The sequence below is a fragment of the Lampetra fluviatilis genome, chromosome 50, assembly GCF_964198595.1.
Source record: "Lampetra fluviatilis chromosome 50, kcLamFluv1.1, whole genome shotgun sequence".
Taxonomy (NCBI): domain Eukaryota; kingdom Metazoa; phylum Chordata; class Hyperoartia; order Petromyzontiformes; family Petromyzontidae; genus Lampetra; species Lampetra fluviatilis.
Genome location: NC_136324.1, coordinates 5,149,438 through 5,162,859, shown reverse-complemented (window position 1 = coordinate 5,162,859; position 13,422 = coordinate 5,149,438). Strand labels below are relative to the sequence as shown.

Genomic DNA, 13,422 nt, shown 5'->3' with positions numbered 1-13,422 from the left:
AGTCCGTCACCCGCAGCGGCTTCCTCTGCGTCAAGGATGACGCCCTCCGTCACGATCCCTGGGGTCATCCGCGCAGGCTGATACTCTGGCCGGGGCATTCATCGACCCACTCATTCATTCATTGACCCACTCATTCACTAAACCACTCCTTCATTCACACACTCCTTCACTGGCGGCGAGACGGCTCCGCGATGGAATCTCTTGGCTCCAGCTCTCCAGCCGCGCGCGACCTCACCTCGTCACAGCGACCTCACCTCGTCACAGCGGCATCACCTCGTCACAGCGGCATCACCTCGTCACCCGCCAGCAGCCGCTCGTGACCACCGACGTGTCCCGAGCCGCCCCCCACACAGAACGTCCGTCAACATCACTGTGCGGCCGAAATGGGGAAAATAAATAATCGGCCGACGGCCCTTCTTCGGTGCACAGAAATCATAAAGCGATCGACAAGAGGTAAAAGTGCAACCCTGCAGTTGCACGCTCACGCCACTGCTGGCAGAAGGGGGCCCCCTCCACTGGAAGGCTGGAGCCCCCCTTTGGGGGGGGGCACGATCCACGTGTAAATGCCCCAACTCGTTTCATCAAACGCATTCGTGATTTTCTTTAAGCTCGCATTTGGTTTATCGTTCGTTTATTCAGAATAATTTACAACCCTTCATCAATCCACGGCTGGATCAACGTCTCCCCCGAGCCGCGTCAAGTCACGGGTGTTGTTTCAACCATACTTCACCGCGCTGGTCAGCGGGGGGGGGGGGGTGGCGGCAGTCAGCCGGAGTGGGGGACATCCGGCACCGCTTCGCAGCAGCAAGGCTCGCCGCTGATGTTGTCCGTGGCCAGGAGTCGAACGCGGGTCGCCGGGTTCGGGGCGTGGTGCACCAATCGCTAATTAACCCGACAAGAGCATCAATACGTTCGTTGCCGCACGCGTGGAAGGGCACCGAAGCAAAGTGGGCTTTTCAATTACCGCGATTCTACTCCTATTAAGCAAACAGCACCATGCGGCAATGAGGTGATGGACCCCCACTCATCACTCCGCTTGGTTACCCAGGAGAGCCTCATGGAGAGCCAGCTCCATGTCTCACCCGGCCACTCACCCCGGCAACCTCCAACGCAGAACCCAGGCTGTCCACTCCATGGACAAGGCCCCACCCTCCCCGTCTATACAACCCACATTCAGTAGACACCTGCATCTTGGCGGAGAGCCCCACAGCTCTACCTGGGAACCCCCCCCCCCCCCCAAGTTTACGTGGCTCCAGCCACCCCCCCCCCCCACCCGTACCTCGATCCCCGCCCCACAGATCCACCCGGATCCTCCCCGGTTCAACCTGGAGCCCCTCCTCTGGGACGTCTAGCACACACGGCCGCACGGAATGACGTCGTTCATGAAAACACGCGGCGGCGGTGGTGGCGAAGCTCTGGGGCGGCGCTGCCGCACGCTGTCCCAAGTTCCGCTCTGCGTGCCGGGAGTTCCTCGTGTAGGAAATGACGCGCCCATTATGAACTCTCTCTCCGAGAGAGACGGTCATGACCCAGGGCTCGGACCCTGGGATCTCATCGGTGCTGGCTCGGTGTCTCCGACACGGCCATTATGAATCTCATGACAGAAACTCAAGCCCTGGGTTCGAACATTAAGTGCTGCTGGGTGAGCGTCTCACGCACGGCCACTGTGAACCGTCTTGCGAGAGACACTCGGACCCACCGAGGGCTCGAACCCAGGTCCCCCTCAGCAGCGCCGGCACTGCTGACGTCTTCAGAAAAAGAGAGGAAGAAGATTCCGGCACGTGGTGATAAAGGTCAGACATCGTGCTGAACAACGCACGGAGAGAGACGCACGCGCGGGACGCACGCGCAGGCACGGCACGGTGTCAAGTCTGGAGCCAGCGGCGCTCGTCACAAACTCCGGACCCCCCCCGCCCCCACATCTCCCCGCCCCCGCTCCCCCCAACCGGGGAGGAGCAGATGCCGGATGCGCCGAGCGAGCCGGTGCAAGCGACACCGTTCTCACACGCGTGGCGGACGACGACAGCGGTCGTAAGCGCAGCGTGTGCGCGACGCGGGGGGGAGGGGGGGGTGGAGGCAGGTGCGGTTGTGGAGACGGAAAGCCGGCGGTGTCCACTTCCGCACGTTCGTCCCCCGCCTGAGGGAAATTCCTCAACCCCACGCGGCACGCGACAGTTCATCTGTGAGCTGGGAATTCACATAAAAACATGAACTTCATCGTCGTCGTCCATGTCACCGTAGAGCTGCCCCACGGCTCTTCCCAGCATCGTCTGACAGAAGCACGATCACGAATAAGCGCGAGGAGCAGGAGGAGCAGCAGTCACATTCTCGGTGCGGCACACGGGGCTCTCCGTAGGAGGCAACCTCCAAGCTCCTGCTGCTGCTGCAACACCGCCACCTCCGCCGGGTCTCAAGCTCTGCCGAGAAGCGGTCTTCCCGCCTCTTGCCGCCATTCGCTCATCAGCTTGCGCCCTTGACGTCCGCCGACGTCTCGCCGGAGAGAAGGGCCGCCCCCGCGACTCCTCCGCCAGCTCCGGTTCGCGTTCCCGGCCCGACCGGAAAGCGAAAGGCGAAGGACCCCCGCGTCCGGGGGCGGTGGTTAGAGAAAGGCCGCCGTCGGCCCTCAGAGCAGCAGGTTGGGGTGCGACAGCAGCTCGTGGGCGGTGAGCGGCTGGGCGTCCTGACCCACGCGCCGCACCACGGGCAGCCCCGAGGGGGGCCGCCGGGGCCCCCCTCCCAGCGCGCGGGGGGGCTTCCCCGCCAGGCCCTCCTCGGCACGCAGCAGCTGCTGCCGCATGACCGACTCGAACTCGTACTGGCACAGCTCCTCCTCCGGGCGCACCTGGATCGGGGGGCGGGGGGGGGAGACAAAGAGGGTGCGGGTGGGGATGAGGCCAAGTCAAGTCTAGGCCCGGTTCTGTTTGGCAGCGCTCAGGGTGGTTTGGTTGATTTTAGCATGGATGCAAAACACCCCTTAGCTCTCCATAATCTGTCGTCTTCTTCCATAAGTAGAACCTAGACGGTGCGACCTGCTATAAGACCATGGCGCTACAGCAAGACTAACGTCCTTGACGCACACAAACATGCGCGTGCCGACGCACGCACACACACACGCGCGCGCACGCACGCACGTTCACACGCGGGTGGCCCTCACCTCCACGGCAGTGTCTGCCAAGCGGGCCTCCTGCTCATCGATGTCCGGCACGAGCTGCAGGGGCCCCGCCAGCGACGACATGGACTGCCTGGCACGGGGGCGGCACGCGCAGAGACAGAGACACGCACGGATGAGCGCCAAGGCCAACGGAACCGCCACCACCATCACTCCTGATACGTTACCATCACCACCGACGATGGCGATGACAACGGAGTTGTTGGTGATGGCGTCGTGTTGTTGGTTTCCATGGCGATGGCGACGGTGTTGGTGGTAACGCCGGTGGTGTTAGTGTTGTTGATGTCAGTGGCGATGGTGTTGGTGGCGGTGTTGGTGGCGATGGTGTTGGTGGTAATGCTAGTGGTGGTGTTGGTGGTGCTGGTGGTGGTGTTGGTGGTGCTGGTGGTGCTGGTGGTGTTGGTGGTGTTGGTGGTGACGGTGGTGGTCTGCGTGGTGCAAGTGGGGGGCGGCACCAGGCGAAGATGATGGAGTGGAGCGAGTCCAGGACGTCTCGTGCGCTCAACCTCCGCTGGGGGTCAAGCACCAGCAGCTTCTTGATGAGCGACACCGTGTTTTCCGAAACACCGTTGCAGCTGTACACCGCCGCACAGCACCGCACACAGTACGGCGTCACTATCGCACACCCCGCATGTGTGACAGCACTCCAGGTAACACTCGGTCCACAAAGCAGAGGGGCAGCACTTTCCCACCCATCTTGCTGTTCATTTCATGACGATCAAACCCATGTTGTTCATTCTCAGAGATGGAATTACTGTCTCTGCGTGAATCTATGGGTGGTAATGCGTGAATCTATGGGTCTCTCTATGCGAGTCGTGGGTGGGTGTGGAGACACTCGCTTGGGAATGATGTACTTGGGGTGGTGTTCCAGGCTAGGATGCCATTCACTCAGGGATGGTGTACTTGTGTCAGTTTGCCAGGATAGGATGGCACTCACTCGGGGATGGTGTACTCGGCAGCCTTGATCTTGCGGAAGAGCTCCTGCGGAACGGAGTCGTAGAAGGGGAACTGGCCGTAGAGCATCGTGAAGAGTACCACGCCGAGTGCCCACATGTCGCTCGGCTTGCCCAGGTACGGCCGACCTGCACGCGAGGGGCACAGATCCGGCCCACGCTGCAACGGCGGAGTCTCGCGTGCGGTGTGCACCACCCGTTTCCCACCCTCGCTGCTGCGACGCAGAGGAATTCTGTGTGACGCGGCACTCACGGATTTACTCCGTTGGCTCGCTCGCTCACCGGTGGTTAGTCGCCTCCTGGTCTATCGCTGCTACTACCATGGTTACTGTTCCCATGAACTTCTGTGTTCAAGCACCACCACAACACACTTAACCACTCACCACACTGTGTTAGAACACCACAACCAGAGGTCGCAAACGGGTTTTGATTCCTTACCCGTACCCGGCCGCACCAGGGTCGCAAACGGGTACCCGTACCCGTATCCTACCCGATACCTGGCTACCCGTACCCGGCCGGGTATCGGGTAGGGTACGGGTATCGGGTACCCGATTGCGACCTCTGACCACAACACATCCACCCACTCCTCTTGCTGTTTCTTCCCTCGCACCGCTTCACTCTGGAATTTATTCCTCCCATCGTCGCCTCGTTCCCTCCCGCCTTAAAACAACCTTGCTCAATTCAAGAACACGCGTTAACACTGTTATCGATTGCAACTTTGATACGAGTGCTGTTTGTTGCGGGTCCCCTGATATTTTGGGCCTTTGGGGCCATGCTCAGCAACTGTGTAAAATAGAACGGAGCAACAAACACGGGCCGGGCTTGCAACCACACGCAAAAAAAAAAAAACTCATTATCTGGCGATGCTGCTGCTGCGTTGGCAGTGGTGAACAAGCAGAGTCAATGACAACAGTTCAACGCGCTCGTCACGAGCACCGTGTGTGGCCTTCAAAGGACATTTCAAGCAATGGCCCCCGAGGGACCATTATGTATTCTTCACTTCAAGGCCACACAATGTTACCGTTGAGTTGTTTTTGCTACAAAAGGCGAAGATCGCCCCCCCCCCCCACTGCTCCCCCCGCCGTGGGGACTAAACAGAGCTCGGGTCGCGGGGCTAACAACTACACCGGTGCTTTCCACACCCACACATTCACCGACGCACACAATGCTGATTCACGCACTCACCATCAAAACACACACACATTCCACACACTGCAGATGCATACGCTTGCGTACACCACAGACACACAAATGCACACACAAAACTGATTTCTGTGTTTAGTTTGTTGTCCTTCCCCCGCACCTCCGATTCGCACGGTTGCCATTGTACGGTACGACAAAAAGACAACCATCGTGTAAACTTGGGGCAAGTGCTGTTAGCGAGCACCTAGGAAGGCCGGCACGGCACACGAGCGGGTGGGTAGCCATCACCGAGCCCGACCACCTTTGTCTCAGCAGTGTTACTCATTTGCAATTGAATGGAACTAAAGGTGGCGAAAAGTGCAGTCAGAACCACTGGGAAAAATTTCCAAAGCTCTTCCGGCCCTATATTTGTATGTTTGGCAAATTCCATCAACAAGTGTTTTATATTCTTTGGTTCTTTCGGTAAAGTCACGCAGATAGAAAATAATAAAATACAAATAATAAAATAAAATGGTTAAATAAAAAACAAAAGTGGATGCCTGGATGGCGTCCGTCTCAAATTTTTATTTATTTCATTTGTTATTTTCTATCTACGTGACTTTACCAAAAGAACTAAAGAATATGAATTCCTGCAGTCACGAAAGTTTTAAATCAAAATTGTAAGTGTTTGATACTAAAACCCGAGTACCCGGAGAATAGCCACATGGGCGAGAAGGGTGGTGGTGGTGGGGGGGGTATCGCTTAATCCCTGCACAGATGGAGACAGTGCCGGACTAAGCTAGTGCGGGGCCTGTAGCATATGTCATTAAGGGGCCTTAAATAAAAAAAACACGTAAATATTCAGACCCAAATTTTTACCTTGCATCGTAAAGTAATTGTATTGTTTCATTTGCTATACAGCCAGATAATACGACAACCTTAAACGCCCAGTCGTTCATAAAAGTTGAAGGCGGTATAGTACTATAGTAATTGAGCAAGTGCAGAATCACTGAACCGGAAATGATAGCTTTAAAGCATTTAGCGCGGGATCCTTGAAAGTGCGGGGTCAGTAGCGTATGCTACTTTTGCTACTAGGATAATCCGGCACTGGATGGAGATCAATCCACTTGCTGTACTGCCACACCCGGCCACCGGTGTGACCAAACAACGAGACGGCCGTGGAAGGGGCGGGGGGAGGGGAGCTCAGCACGCACCGCTCAGCACGTCGGGGCTGATGTAGGCCGGGCTGCCCCTCTGGTCCTTCAGCAGGTCGCCCTCGCTCACCAGGTGCTTGCCCAGGCAGAAGTTGGTGATGGTGATGCGGTGAGTGCTGGACACATGAACAAAGGCAAAGATCCCCCCCCCGTGTAGCCTTAACAAGCTGTTGGGACAAGTGCTGTTAGCGAGTAGCACCTATGAAGGCCGGCACGCCACACGGGGGTGTGGGTGGCAGCACCACGCCCGCCGCCTTTGTCTCCCGAGTGGAGATGTATACACATCGAACGAGGTACTCATTTGAGGCCGAGTCGACCTAGGCGACGCCCAAGAGTGGTGACAATATTGGTCACTGGTGTTGGTGGCCGCGAGCAAGAATCGAACTAGGGTAGCCAGGTTCGAAGTGCAGCGCGATAGCCGGTACACTACTTCTCCCCACAGGCACAGGCACGACAGCGTCATCATTCCGGGGAAGGCGCGTCAACCTTCGGAACCAAACCAGAACGTCGGCCGCACGGCATGCGAGGCACGTTGGGAGGACCGATCTGACGGTGGTCGCGCGATCGCTGCCTGCGCTGCCGAGTACGGACTTCACTTTGGCGAATCGGCGCGGGGTGGCAGGACGAGTGCGTGACTGCGGGACCCACCGCTTGTTCAGCACCATGTTGCCGAGCTTCAGGTCCCTGTGCACGATGTTTTTCTGCGGAGTGGAGAAGACGCTGCAATGAGCGATCGCGACGTCGCAGCGGCGGCCAGCACGCAGCGCTCTCTTAATGCTGTAGTGGCGTCAAAGAGGGGGGCTAAATGATTCTCCGGGGGGGCGCTTTAAGAGCTGCTTCTAGCGGAGGTCCTTCTGCCAGCAGTATGGTGAGCGTGTAATTGCAGGGCTGCGCCTTTAATCGCACGTGGACATGTATACTGTGGAAGTACAGTTGATCGTCGATTATCTGGCGCGCGATTATCCGGCTTCCAACATTATCTGGCGGTCTGTGGCCGATCCGGTGGAACCGGCAAAACCGCTTCAAAGGCTGTACCAGTCCGGCGATCGGCACCATGTGCGTGATAAAGAAAGTAGTTAGGCTTAATTTCAGTGTGAAATATTATATACAGTATATTATGCACTATATACAACTTAAACATTGAAAAAACTGCACGTGTATATGAGTGGTCGAGCCAGTGAGTGAGCGAACTAAGTAGCAAGTGAGAAATTGAGCGAGTGAATGGGTAACCGATTGAGCGAGCGACTGAGCGAGCGGGCTATTGATTGAGCGAGCTAGCGATTGTGCGAGCAGGGCAACGAATTGAGTGCTCGGGCGAGTTGTCGATCGAGCGGGCGAGCATACGAGCAGGCACGCCGGCAACTCAACCGCGTGGAGGCTCTCGACGACGCGGACGACGTCGGCAAAGATGACGATGGTCTCCTTCTCGGAGAGGCGCTTCTCGCGGATCACGTAGTGCTGCAGGTTCATGAGGTCGGCCGTGCGCTCGCTGAAGTCGTGCGTGCACAGGCAGTCCAGCACCAGCACGATGCGACGCCGCGCCGCGTTGCCACTGCTGCCACCGGCACGCCGGACCTCTTCAACCGCCTCCACCGCCCGGTCCTGTAACACAAGACAAAGGTCCCCTGTATAGACTAAACAGAATTTTGGGACAAGTACTGTCAGCAAGTATCTATGAAGGCCGGCAAGGCACACGAGGGGGCGGGTGGCCAGCACCGGGGCAGATGGTCAGCACCACGCACAGCTTCCTTTGTGGAAATGTTTTTACACACTGCACCAGGTGCTCATTTGAGGCTGAGTTAACCTAGGGGAAACCCAGGACTGGTTCAGATAATTGTCACTGGTGTTTGCCATGAGCGTGAATTGAAATTGGGTCGCCGAGTTCATAGCGCAGCGCGCTATCCTGTGACCCACACGCGTGGTCCTAGTTTACCGATTTGTACAATTGTTTGATTTGCACAATTGTTTGAAAATGGCCACTTTGGTGGCGGTGGTAGTGGAATGGTAGCAGTGGCGTGGTGGTGGAAATGTTGGTGGTAATGGTCATGATAGTGTGGTGGTGGTCATGATGGTGTTGCCAATGCCACTGTGGTGGCGGTGGCATGGTGGCAGTGGCGTGGCAGTAGAGGTGGTGGTGGTGGCTCTGCAATGGTGGCGGTAGTGTGTCGGTTGCTACCTGGAAGAGGCCGTGGTGGTGCACGACCCCATCCTGCGCATGCAGCAGAGATAGCAGGGAGTATTCGGTGTGTAGCAGCATCTTCCCCTGCCGCTCCTCTTGGCTCTCCTGCACGCACTCCCCATCCTCCCTGAGCGTCAGGATCTGGGGCCCGACCGCACACACACACAACCACACAGCACAGTGTAACGGGGACAGGTGCAGCATGGGGCATGTGCAGCCGGGCATGTATAGCAGGGACATTTGTAGCATTGTTGTTTTTACGAGGGTGCAGAAGCAGTAGTGACAGGGTGTAGTAGCATTGGTGGTCATACGGTGTGTTAAATGACAGTGTAATTAAGTTGTTAGGATGTGGTCATGTTGTCAGGTTGTAGTAGTAATAAGGTGCAGCAGTGTTTAGAGGGTTGTTGTTGGTGGTGGTGCTGGCTTTATGTCCACGTAGACTCGCATCCACAGCGAGTGACCACGAAGACACACGAGCCCGGTGCATCCGGTGTTCACCTTGAGCTGGTAGAAGTCATCCGTTCCCTCCTTCCTCGCCAGACACTGCACGATGCTGGGGACGGGGGAACTACCCAGACGGGGACCTAGCCCGGGAGACAGAATATCAGTTTCACGCTAAAATGCAGAAACAGCCGACAGCTCTGATACTGGAACCTCTGAGATGCTGGGCTCATTTTCGGGTGATTAAGATGTGGTTCTCAAGTGTGGTGAGAGAGTTGATGGCCTCAGCCCCGACACCAATGACCGCACAAAAATGTATGGACACGGCTAACACGAGTGGCGAGTTTCACCTGAGCCAATTCTGGGCCCCCTGCCTTCACAAACGTGCACTGGCCAGAGGTATAAGTATGGCCAACAACTTCCATGACTGCCAAGGCGTGGTTGAAGCCTTCATTCACCAGCAGATTGGCAAACCTTTTGGAATTTAACTAGAATTGAAAAAGTGAAGACAAAAACATAAGAAGTAAGACATCAAAGTGGCAGTAGAATAGCGAGGGCGGCAGAGAGGGAAGGAGGGTTTATTTCTAGATTTGAAGCTTTCGTGACTGCAAGGATTCATATTCTTAGGTTTGTTCGGTAAAGTCATGTAGGTAAAAAATAAAATTAAAATTTATAAAAGTTAAATAAAAATAAAATTAAAATCACGACGTTTCGGAGGCAACACAAGCTTCCGTCTTCAGGTGGAACAGTCACAGCACGATAGCTGTATCAAGTGATCAAGTGATACAGCTATCGTGCTGTGACTGTTCCACCTGAAGACGGAAGCTTGTGTTGCCTCCGAAACGTCGTGATTTTTATTTTATTTTACTTTTATTAATTTTTATTTTTTACCTACGTGACTTTACCGAAAAAACCTAAGAATAAGGAGGGTTTAGTTTTATGTTTGGATGATTTGCTTACCTTCCTTGTATTTTGCACTGCTATCGTGTTTTTGCATTGTTTGTTGTTGTAACATTCTTACCTGCCCTGACTGGACATCTGTGAAAAAGAGCTTTATAGCTCATGGGATTCCTCCTGTATAAATATTCTGATTCTGAGGGAAGGGAGGCAAGGAGTGAACGTACCCAGGAGGTAGGGCCCAGCGCGTTTGGCGTTGTACAGCTCTGAGCCTCCGCGCAGCTGCTTGGCACGTGACGGCCCACACAGCGAGTTGAAGCCTCCATCCGAGGACGCGTCGCTCGGAGCCGGGCGCTTGGTCCTGTGTGTGGGAAGCGTAATGGGAAAAACTGGGACTGTGAAACACCGTATGGTAGTGGGGCTTAACCTTTACTGCAGGAGCCTTGCACCCCCCTTTGGTTCTCAATCGTAAAAAAAAACGTTAATAGGGGGCCGTCCATAAATGACGTCACGCACCTAGGCGGGGGGGGGGGTCAGACATTTGTGACGATGTGTGACGATGGGGGGGGGGGGGGTTGAGAAATGTGACGTCACATCAAAATGCCCAACTTTATATAAATATAGACAACACGTTCTACTTGATTAAATAGACTTTTAATAAATGTTTGCTCCTACAACATCAGAGTGCAGCGCCACATTAAATACGCACTACAATGACAATAGTTTAAAGCGATTTGAAGCATGTTTAATTTTTTTGGGGGGGAGGGGGGCAGAGATTTGTGACGTCATATTTGAGGGGGGGTTCTGACTTTTAGTGACGCCGTGTGACGAAGGGGGGGGGTCAAAAATCGTCCAAAATCGCGTGACGTCATTTATGGACGGCCCCTAGGGTTTGATGAAACAAAGTCTTTGTACTTACATGCCCGTGCTTAATTTGTGTTTCGATGATTTACATTCTCAAAAAATTTGGCCACATCTCGCACCCCAAGGGGGTGTGGTGTGATGCACCCCAGGTTAAGAACCACTGCTGTAAGGGATCAAGCGCGCATTGTGAAATGCCTCACGTTTACGAGCCATACCATCAGCATCACACAACAAAGTCCGCAAACACGGAGGTGCACCCTCAAAGACGAAACCAACCACCGAAACAGCCAACCAGCCATGAGGAACAAGGTATTCCGCTAACCCCAATCAACTAGCCAACCACACTCATACTAACCATATCCCTAACTCTAAACCATACCTGTCAACCCATACGGTTTACTCCGTATACTTGTACAGGGAAATGTAATCTTCAGGTCCATACGGCGCACATCCGTTTCAATACCGGGGAAAAAGTGTTTTAGTCTTATTGTTTATGTTTCTCCCTTGTGATGGGACTTTGTAGGATGAACGTTGAGATTTATAAGGGCACGAGGTGACCAATAAAGTCTGAATTGGTCTGTAATAAGGTAGGCACTGATAAGGGGTTGACAGGTATGTAGTGGTGAGTGTACTAGTGGTGAGTGAACCAGTGGTGAGTATGCAAGTGGTGAGTGTACTAGTGGTGAGTGTACTGGTGGTGAGTGTCTATTCGTTTGTGTTTCTCCCTTGTGATGGGACCTTTGTAGGATGAACATTGATGTGTATAAGGGGCACGGGGTGACCAGTAAGATCTGCATTGGTCTGTAACAAGCTAGGGAACTGATAAGCGGTTGACAGTTGTGCTAAACAACTATTTCCAACCACCCACGAATATTAGCACCCACGAGTATTCGTGCTCGCACTTGCCTCAACCCTACCTCCAATCCTGACCACCTTTTTTTGGTTTGTGTGTTAAACTCTCGTCGGCGTTTTCAGTTGCGGCGCTGTTCGTGTGCGCCGGTTCATCTCGCAGCAAGCCACAGGGGAGGCTCTATCGCCGGCGGTCACAGCAGGAGCAGTGCCGCAAACTTGGAAACCACACAAGACGGCCCTTTTTTGTCAGTTTGACGATCACCACCATGGTGGTGACGATGAGAGTGGTGAGGTAACGACGTTGAAACTGACGTTGGAACGGTGATAAAACTGTCGTGATGGTGACACAGATGGTGGTGGCGATTTGTCTGTGTGAACGCACGTGTAACCGCACACAAACACCAACAACAATAAACAATTCTAGATTTGAAGCTTTCGTGACTGCAAGGATTCATATTCTTAGGTTTTTTCGGTAAAGTCACGTAGTTAAAAATAAATAAATTAATATATTTTACTTTATTAATTTTTATTTTTTTTACCTACGTGACTTTACCGAAAAAAACCTAAGAATAACAATGAACAATAGTTATTAATCATTTAACAAAAAGAAAAGCGCTACATTCTTACACTGGCCTCGGAACGGGCGGCGGAGAAGGGGCCCTGCTCGCCATACGCGCCCGCGGGGAGACAGCGCTCGGACCCCGGCAGGGCGGCCTAGGCCAGGGGCGCGTCGGGAGCGCGGCCTACCCCCGGCAAGCGCCAAACCCCCGCGTTGCTGCGTGGAGGTGGCGGCCTCCCGCCGGGCGCCGGGCGCCGGGGGGCTACCGCCGGGCCTGTGCCTGCGGCGAGACGGGGTTGGGGCAGGGGGGGCGTAGTGCCGTCTAGGGAGAGCGACCGCAGACGCCACGGACGAGAGACACCGGGTTCCCAGGTCGCCCTCTCTCTCTTCCTCTTCCGGAAGAGGGGGGTGGGTGGGGGGACAAGGGGGGTGGGTGGATGGGTGGGGGGACAAGGGGGGTGGGTGGGTGGATGGGAGGACAAGGTGGTGGGTGGGTTGGGGGACAAGGCGGTGAGTGGGTGTTGGGACGAGGGGCTTGGGTGGGTGGGGGGACACGGAGCGTGGGTGGGTGGGGGGACACGGAGCGTGGGTGGGTGGGGGGACACGGAGCGTGGGTGGGTGGGTGGGGGGACAAGGGGGGTGGGTGGGACAAGGGGCGTGCGTGGGTGGGGGGACAAGGGGCTTGGGGGGGGGGGTTCGTGCTGCTGGCTCCCTGCCCCACGTCAACTTCACCCAGTGGCGTAACCAGCGTGGGGAGTGCCTTGGCGAGGAACCGCGATGTATAAACAGCCCAGGGGTGCGACCGTGCTAGACAAATCAAAAATTGGGGCTCCCACCGGACCGATCGCCGTACCCCGCCAGAGCTGGTAACGTAGTTCCCTTAATGTGTTCCACTCTGTACCTTTTTCTGCTCGGCTTATGACCAACTGCCCCTGCATAAAATATAAATGCCCACTATTCCCGTATAGCGTTTTAGAGCCGTGGTCAAATTTGGATGCTATATACAGCCACACTGCATTTAAAAAAAGACCGCACAAAAAACCCATGAACACCGACCTATAGAATCCCATGAAGACCCACACTGGCAGAGACCCACAAAGATCCCCCGCATAGCCTTTACAGACTGTTGGGGCAAGTACTGTTAGCGAGCACCTACAATGGCCAGAATGGCT

At 55.1% G+C, this 13,422-nt stretch overlaps 1 protein-coding gene across 2 annotated transcripts; it reads right to left on the bottom strand.

The window, feature by feature from the left end:
- Positions 1 to 1,928: 1,928 nt before the first annotated feature.
- On the bottom strand, positions 1,929 to 12,632 carry STK40 (serine/threonine kinase 40). 2 transcript variants are annotated; one of them, XM_078878276.1, is made up of 11 exons: positions 12,319 to 12,632; positions 10,203 to 10,336; positions 9,136 to 9,221; positions 8,635 to 8,778; positions 7,827 to 8,060; positions 7,107 to 7,159; positions 6,459 to 6,574; positions 4,107 to 4,251; positions 3,625 to 3,744; positions 3,155 to 3,242; positions 1,929 to 2,842 (listed from the first exon to the last, which is right to left on the bottom strand). In XM_078878276.1, the coding sequence occupies exons 1-11, from the start codon at positions 12,360 to 12,362 to the stop codon at positions 2,624 to 2,626; spliced, it is 1,383 nt and encodes a 460-aa protein (XP_078734402.1). In that variant the 5' UTR covers positions 12,363 to 12,632; the 3' UTR covers positions 1,929 to 2,623. The 2 variants fall into 2 exon arrangements, with proteins under 2 accessions (XP_078734402.1, XP_078734403.1); XM_078878277.1 differs by having other exon boundaries at positions 12,325 to 12,632.
- Between the last annotated feature and the right edge of the window lie 790 nt (positions 12,633 to 13,422).

Excerpts from the sequence above, each read along its gene's own strand:
- STK40 (XM_078878276.1), bottom strand. The coding sequence starts at position 12,362 with ATGGCGAGCAGGGCCCCTTCTCCGCCGCCCGTTCCGAGGCCAGT. Across the intron at positions 9,222-10,202 it reads CGCTGGGCCCTACCTCCTGG|GTCCCCGTCTGGGTAGTTCC; the intron begins GTACGTTCACTC and ends CTCCCGGGCTAG. Across the intron at positions 8,779-9,135 it reads ATGACTTCTACCAGCTCAAG|ATCCTGACGCTCAGGGAGGA; the intron begins GTGAACACCGGA and ends GTCGGGCCCCAG.